Here is an 8,200-nt window from a genome sequence, read left to right as displayed (position 1 = left end):
CCTGAATATCAAAAGAAGGACCCTTGCTACCATAAAAACTCATAGTCAAAGCCGGCGGGGTGACTAGTTGATTTACGTGTTCGGAAATTAATCGATTGGGCTGTAGAGTAGACCCACAAACCTGGCACTACTTTGAAGTTGCTAGAAACTACTAAGTAAACTTGGTCGGGTAATCGACTCGGGACAACAGCATGTGCCATGTTTATTGACGGGCATAGATACATCAAATTGCAAGGGTTAAATAATATGAAAACGGATAAATAGTCTCGAAGTTGAGGGACTAGGCAAAGAGACTTTTTCCGTACCATGTCCAATACCCCAATTTGTCCTATACATATGACCAGCTACCAAAAAGAGAACCGCGATGGCCAAATGGTGATGTGTGGCATCAATCAACCATAAACCTTCGTTATCGGGTTCCTGCGGCGAAAAGTTAGAAAATCTGAGTATTCCGATCAGTTCAAAGTAAAAAACCAAGTATTTGGACCTAGGGTGACGGATTACGTTGACCAGAGATGCCTTGGATATTCTCGCTAGAGTTACGCAGGCACAAGTAGGCTTTATTACAGAGTCCTACATGTCTTAGCAGAGGACACATTCAGAAGAAATCTTTAAACTTTAGGCAGGTGATAGATTTTTCCTAGAGCAGCAATGCTCCGCTGGCAAGGTTGTTCATGTTTAACATGCGGGACAACTTGTACTATCCTGTTTTCCACCATCAGCTAGGACATTTTGTTCTGCACTTGTTCGACAATTTTCAGCTCAACGTTGGGGCCTCTTTATACCAGCCAGAATGACCATTTTTGAACATTGTGGGCTGCTTTTTTGTCCATGTTAGGCTCTAACCTTTTTAGCCCTTTATCCCAATAAGCTCCTCTCCCTCATGTTTATTCTTTAAAGACTAGACTCTAGGCTAAACTTCTATTTTTTATTTTACGCAACATCTATAGTACATTACAATTGGATTAATACCACTTCGTACGTGTACTGATGGTAGTAGGTACGTGGCAGTATGTGTCAACCCTGTATGCAAGACCCAAGGAGACCTAAGGTTTCAGCTCATGGGAGACTCCTAGATAGAGCTTAGAGATTCGTAAAATCTCGACACCCTTGTATCTCTTGCAGATCACGTCATCAACATATTACGGTCGCTGCATCCAAATCATTATTGGGAGGCATAGAACAACTGCTTCTCTCTGGTTGAAGCATGTTATGCACCCACCACATGACTAGAAGGTTGAAGCTTTTGCAAGGGTGGTTTGCACTAGATTCAATTGGGTCGTTCTCAAATCATTGTCCTCAAGCTTGCCTTTGCCCTTATCCTTTGAGATCTCTTGCCTTTGCCTTTATGAGCAATCTAGAGACAAATGACCACGCTTTCCACAATTTGTAATAATGGCATTGGACTTCTTTTTAGTTTCCGATATAGCATGTGCTAATTCATCACCTTTCAAGACCCGAACTTTACATTGGGAGAGTAAGACGACCTCCTCCTCAATAATGCATGACAAAATATTGGGCTCTCTCTCCCTCTGAAGGCCTCACTGATGGAGATATTGGGCTGCCTGGGTACTCTTTCAGACCTTTAACGGGATGCTATATGTCATACAGCATCTTCTTTCTTGCACAGACAGTAGTCACAGTATGGCCCTTGCGAAGGCACGTGCTTGCATATAGACACGCTGTGTTTTCTTTCATGTTATTCTCTTGTGTGCATGCATGAACAGCCTTTCACGCATATTTTGGTCTTATTATTGATAGTGGTTTATTGTTAGAGTTGCAATCGTATCGCCCTCCGAAACTGTATACACAGCTGCCAGAAAGATGCAAGAACTTCGTGTCAGTGCTGTCATAGTTACCAACAACAACAGACCTCGTGGGATCTTAACGTATGTGTCAAATTTGTATGTGTAAGTCGATAAGTTTTGCGTTTGATGCAATGCCTCATGAGGTTTGTGATGCTGCGTTGGTTTATAGCCCCAAAGATATTTTGATGCGAGTTATCTCTCAGAACCTTCCTGCTGACTCAACTCCTGTAGAAAAGGTGACGATTTTGGACTTTGAGATTGCATGAATGGTGTGAAAAATAATCTTTCTTCTATAAGTAGTAACTGTAGGGACTTGTAGGTGATGACTCCAAACCCTGAGTGTGGGACAGTTGACACCTCAATTGTTGATGCCCTTCATACAATGCATGATGGAAAATTTCTGCATTTACCAGTGCTAGACCGAGGTATACTTGCAGTTCTATGTTTCTGATTTGAAAAGTGGTTGTTTTGACCACTTAAAGTAGATTTTACAAAGCTTTTTTTAAAACTTGTAACAGATGGGTGTGTAGTAGCATGCTTGGATGTCCTTCATCTAACAAATGCTGCTGTTAGTACGGTATATTGCTTATACCTACTCTGTAAAAGCATAGAATGCAAAGGTGTAATTTTTTACTTAACATTGCTCAGAATTTGTGCAGATGGGGAACACTGGAGGAAGTTCTGATGTATCAAGCACAGTGATGCAAAAATTTTGGGATTCAGCTCTTGCTGTGGAGCCTCCTGAGACTGACGATGACTCACGCAGGTCCTTTGCCTCAACCTTGGCCATGAAATTACTACATAGTAACTGCACTGAATCCATAATTAGTTTTTTCAGGATTGTTCAACTGCACCTTGAAAAGGGAAAACTGGCAAGATGAACAAATTGATAAAAAGCTGGCAGAACAAATATAGGAAACCGGTGGCTATCGCAAGTGTAACACGGCCATGCCCTTATGGCAAAGCCTAACCCTAACCCTAACCGTAAGCGTTATAGATGAGAGTTGCAGTCGCCTGCAGATTGTGAACATCCTCACCCCAACTTGCCAATGTGTTTCTTGCGCTGATTCATATAAGCCACTAGTTTAAGTACGACTCATGCGAAACCAAATCAATGACCCAATCAAGTTCGGATATTCAGAAGCATTCACCACATCATAATATGGGAGATTCACATGTGAAATCGCCTGCAGTAGATATTGATTGACATCATTCACGTCAATGTTACAATAGCTCGGTGCAAAACTTCTTACTTAGATTTCTTTCCATAGAAGAAAAAGGAGAAGAGGGGTATAAAATTTTGAATCCCACACATTTAACCAAAAAGGCACGGTAGTACTAGTTTGAAAACTTGTAAAACAAGACGAAGATGCTGCAATTGTTCCATGAGTGACTTACTATGGATGAGCATGTGATCTAGGAACACTACATGCCACTTTCTCCAATATGGACAAAAAAAGAGGCTCATTATCTTGAGCGATGGTTACCCCAAAAGGTAGCACCAAAAATTGAGGATGCCCAAACTCTGTCTTCTAGGAATTTTGAGGATATTTCCATATCTAATGCTACATAAATGTAGATCAAGCTTGGTAAAATCTTTTGTGTCAGAAAGCCCATCAATAAGGCCATCCATCTGTTGTGAGGAATTCTTTGCCCTAATCGTCCATGCAAAAATGCAGCCACTGCTCATTTTCTTAGCAAGCAGGATCGCAGGGCTCCACAAAAATTTACTTGGCTCAATAAACCCTCTCTCACGGTAGACCGGCAATTGCCTATCAATCTCATCTGCCTCTTTGGCAAAACTGATACGATTGCCAAGAAACGCGATCGCTACCTGAAATATGGTCTCATCTCTTGGGCTATGAGAGGATGGCGACGCTTCGGTTAAATCCAATAGAAACACACCAAGAACTTCGAGGATAGAATCTAAATGAGTTTACAAATCATTCTTAGACAATGAGCATTATATTAGACGAAGTTACAAAGTGACTTCCAATACATAATTGAACAGTAGAGTCTTTAACAAAGCACAAATTTTTGGACATACAGATCTTCATTAAAAGGCATCATTTTATTCATTGAAATAAAAGTAAAATTTTCGATGCTGTGTTCCAGAAGGAAGTAGGGCCCTTCACCATATGGTAACTACCATAAGTTTAAAGAAATGGCAAGTATTTTATATTACAAGGGAGCAAAGAAGTGATTTTGCCTCAAATCATGACATGCAACATTTCAATCAACATGCTCGAGGCTTATAGGCCAGATGTCCAGAGGTTCGCTGACCGTTGGATGTGAAGATCCATGTCACATGCACATGAGCTTGATGTGTGATATGAACATGCTACTGCAACTGAGAGCCAATCCATAGACTAGGAAAGTCCTAGGGATCTGCTACCAGTACTTTTGTGAGCTTGTTCGCAGGGCCTACATATCCAAACAGATCCATTATACTAGTAAGGAGCTTTGCATAACCCTCTTTGCATATCTGACTGTAGAAGGTGCAGTGGGGCATCCGGCACTGTTAGCAAGTAGCATACGATTAACAGTTTGTGTGGTTTTGATATCGTACTGGCCAAAATCTTGGAGCATGATGCTGATGAGGATGTGCATGTCTGCCCAGTATGTTTTTGCTGGTATTTTGGTTTTTTACGAGATGGTAACTTTGGGGTTTTTAGCAGCTGATTGCAGATCTAAGAGCAGCTGGTCATCCACTTTTTAGGTTAGATAAGTGGCATTTTAACAGATATTGGACTGTTCAACCTTTTTGGGACATTTGCCATCCCTTAGGCATCTTACAACAACGTGAGATCCTTGCATTTTTACAGCGTATAGCCAGATCTGTCCATGTTCTTTTTAGCCTGTAAGTCTCATCACAGAGTCCATAAAAGTAATCCTACGGTAGCAATCTTAAGATCAATCCAAGTCACATTCAGCCCTTGAGTAGCCAATGTCAACCAAGTAGTACCTATGCCCAAATCAGCCCCAAGAGGTACATCACAAGAGAAGGTGCTTGGAGCCATCGGGTAGGTGGAGATATGAGCGTTCTGAGAGAGCACCTGGTTTTCGGATTACCAGCGAGAGATGACAAAAATCAGAGACCATTTGAATGGAGAGACTGTAGAGTGCTGGGCTTGGCTCGGATCTGATCCAGGCATATTCTTCAGGGATCTGCTGACACCCTCTTCACTGATGTACACCATACCACACCCCCAGTATAGTACAGGATGGAGCTAGCTAGATTGCATGACCCTAGTAGTATCGTATGCATATAATCTTGCTTTACAAGACCCTAGTAGTAGAATGGTCATCACTCGCAGTATCACCTGGCACCCCCCCGCTCGTCGTGTTTACTCCACAGTGAATACTAGCATCAGCTCATCAGCTAGCTATAGTCTATCATTTTCGGTTCAGATTTTCCTTTTTTGGGATGACAGGTACCGCACATGTACTTTGATCTGTATGTATGTGTGCGCGCGCGTGGTGCACGTGCATGATGTACATCTATCTCTCGCTTTAAGGATTAAGGAACGTTCTTTAAGGAAGGGCTAGAGGACTGAGTAGGTAGACAACAGAGTAAGAAGTGATGTTTATGTTAGTGTGATATTTGATTCTTTGTAACGTTTATCATCCTGCTGCACCTGACAAGCCACTTTGGGGACCATTTTTGTCCATCATTTCATCCTGCAAAATGTCAGGAGCTTAAGGTCGTGACAATTCATTGCTCTCTATACTCAAAAAGTATAGATGTAACACAAGATCTTTTGGCAGAGAGCTCTCATCGACTGTTTGATTGGATGCATAGGACTGTATTGATAATGTTATCCTGATGAAATTGGTGAGGAGGCACATTTGCAATTGTCTTACTGTCCCTCGTCTGTGATCTTCTCTCTCACTTGGTGATGGATTTTTTTGCCTTTATAGCTAACTCAGACTTTGAGGTTGCTGGTCCTGGAGACAGAAGCAATGTGGCCCAGTTTTCCAGTGAAGAAAGGACTGCCGAAGTTCAGGGTACCTTGGCTCTCTATGGGATTTTTAGAGGGCATTGCCATTGAGTGGAGGAAGTGATGCAGAGTCATAGGTAATGGTTATGGATAGGTGAAGACAATGCTTTAGATGCTATAAGTTGGGACATTTTGGCAAAGATTGTCCCAAGGAGCAGCATAGGCAATTTGGTGAGAGGAGACCTAGATCCTATCAGCTACATCGGACCCAGCTCAGAGCCACACAATAACATGAGAGGAGAGGGCACTTTATACTTCAGATGCTACAAACTTACCCCTGGGGTATGCAGATGCATATCTATTCTCTGTTGAAATGGTACCTAGATGGTCTAAAAGTATTGTGACCCTAATGACCATTGTGCAATTCGATGCAGAAATCCTATTGCCGATAACTCCCAAGATAATTGAACAAACTGACGTTTACAAGCTACTGGCACAAAGGGGAACACCCCCCATCATAGAATGGGAACACTACCCATCATAGTGGTGGGATGTCCACCCATGACCCCACAACCAAGGACCATCAGAGAGACGCATGCATGCATGTACACACATCAAAATCCAGGACATCAATATCACTTAAACACGTTTTTTCAAATTGCTTGTAGAGACAACCTTGTCTTTACTGATTGTGCTGTTTTTCCAAAACTCTGGCAAAATGAACCGGAAAGACCATGATAACAAACATTTGATGGAAGTGTATTTTACCGTTCCCATTTTGCTTTCAGGGGTGGCTTCCTAGCATTGATAATTCTTATTTGTATGGCACTTTTTTCGAAGTGGAGGAATCCAATCTTTATTTTCAAGGCTGCTGCTCCCTTATCTAAAGGAAGCTCTGCTGCCTTTTCCCCTCGTCCCTTGCAATTTGGAAGCATTGCACTCTGCACACTTATGCATGCACGCGCGCAACACACCCACTGACAAGTTAAATTGCGATTTCAGTGACATTTCAGTACCAAAGTCAGCTGCCGAGTTCGGGCCTGATTTCATAAAATCTCAAACTATAGGGCTACAGAATTCTTTTGCATTCAAACTGGAGGATCAGAAGGGTCGCATTCACCGCTTCAATTGTGGTAAAATTTTTCAAAAAAGCTTTTGTTCTGGCATTTGCTATGCAAAAAGGGACCAAACCATGATTGTTTCTGCTGTGATCACAGGAACCGAAAGTTTAACGGAGCTCCGTTCTGCTGTAGCTCAGCGTGTAGGGGAAGAGTCAAATTCGAAGCTCTCGCACATAATGGTATACTTTTTTCCCCCCTATGTATGGTTATCAAGATCTTTTTGACGTATGTAGAATGTGAATAAGTTCATGCAATCTTTGCATACAGTATGATGATGATGAAGGAGACCGTGTTGTCCTTGCAACAGACAGTGATCTTGCTGCAGCAGTCAGCCACGCCCGATCTATGGGCCGGAGGGTAATACTCCCTTTCATAGCTCTCCAGCTTGTATACAAGAGAAGCAAGTTTTGTACTCTGCTACATTTAAAAAATCTCCCATGTTTGAGAGTTCACATTTAGAAGGTGCCATTTTGTGGAATACCTCACATGACCTGCAACGATGTCCAAAATTTCATCGTGAAAGGGAAGTGAATAGTGATTCCTTTTTGTTGCTGCATAGTCTCTTGACTTTGTCTTGAATGTGCAGGTACTTAAACTGCACTTGGAGTTTCCTCAAGCTACAATGAAGACCCCATCCCCATCCCCATCCCCATCCCCACTCTCTAGTGATCACGATTTGCTTGGATCGAAGGATGGGAGCCTTGATTTGGATATGGTGAAATCCCAACAATGGGGCTCGTCGACAACATACACGGCTGTTGCAGCGGGTGCCGCAGTTGTTGTTGGCATCAGCGTGCTTACATTTTTGAAGAGAGGGACGCCATAGGTAGAGAAAAGAGGTTGCAGAGAGAAAGCTCTTACTGGAAGAAAAAGTTTGTCAGGCAAGGTGGGTGCTTACCCCACGATGTAAGATACTGGGAGCTAACTACCCAGATATGTACCATAGGCAAGACTCGATTGGACGGAGAACGAGCGCAATTCTTCTGAATGGAAGCAGGCCAAGCCTCCAAGGGCTTGTTGCTCGCTGTTACTCATTTTATTTTTTTTGGCATCCTAAAAAACATGCCTTTAAGAGGAGCAAAATTTTGTTTGCCTTATTTTAATTGTGTGAACAAATCCCTTTATTTTCTTTTTGGAAATTTGTAATGTAGATAAGTACGAGGGGGTTTTGAGCTATCGTATTGTTTGAATGCTTGCATTATGTGAGAAAGCTTTTTTTTGTGTTGGGTTGGTGTGTGGTGTGGTGGTGGTGGTGGTGGTTGTGGAGTGTAAAGTGTTCAGTGTTAAGTGTGAAACTTTGCCCATATTGGCAGAGTTACAAGGCGAGGTA

At 42.3% G+C, this 8,200-nt stretch overlaps 1 protein-coding gene across 1 annotated transcript in view; it reads left to right on the top strand.

The window, feature by feature from the left end:
* Positions 1–7,967, top strand: part of LOC147422123 (CBS domain-containing protein CBSCBSPB3-like) — a 111,785-nt gene extending 103,818 nt beyond the window's left edge. Inside the window, exons 6-14 of the mRNA XM_086502588.1 lie at positions 1,776–1,889; positions 1,978–2,044; positions 2,128–2,233; positions 2,327–2,385; positions 2,468–2,574; positions 6,752–6,882; positions 6,967–7,049; positions 7,138–7,227; positions 7,457–7,967. Coding sequence (XP_086358714.1) covers positions 1,776–1,889; positions 1,978–2,044; positions 2,128–2,233; positions 2,327–2,385; positions 2,468–2,574; positions 6,752–6,882; positions 6,967–7,049; positions 7,138–7,227; positions 7,457–7,696 — 997 coding nt within the window. The 3' untranslated portion in view covers positions 7,697–7,967. The remainder of the gene's footprint in view (positions 1–1,775; positions 1,890–1,977; positions 2,045–2,127; positions 2,234–2,326; positions 2,386–2,467; positions 2,575–6,751; positions 6,883–6,966; positions 7,050–7,137; positions 7,228–7,456) is intronic.
* Positions 7,968–8,200: the final 233 nt, after the last annotated feature.

The sequence above is a fragment of the Adiantum capillus-veneris genome, chromosome 27, assembly GCF_014529385.1.
Source record: "Adiantum capillus-veneris isolate H3 chromosome 27, ASM1452938v2, whole genome shotgun sequence".
NCBI classification, from domain to species: Eukaryota; Viridiplantae; Streptophyta; class Polypodiopsida; order Polypodiales; family Pteridaceae; genus Adiantum; species Adiantum capillus-veneris.
Note: the sequence above shows the minus strand (reverse complement) of the source record. Positions and strands in the feature narration are given on the sequence as shown.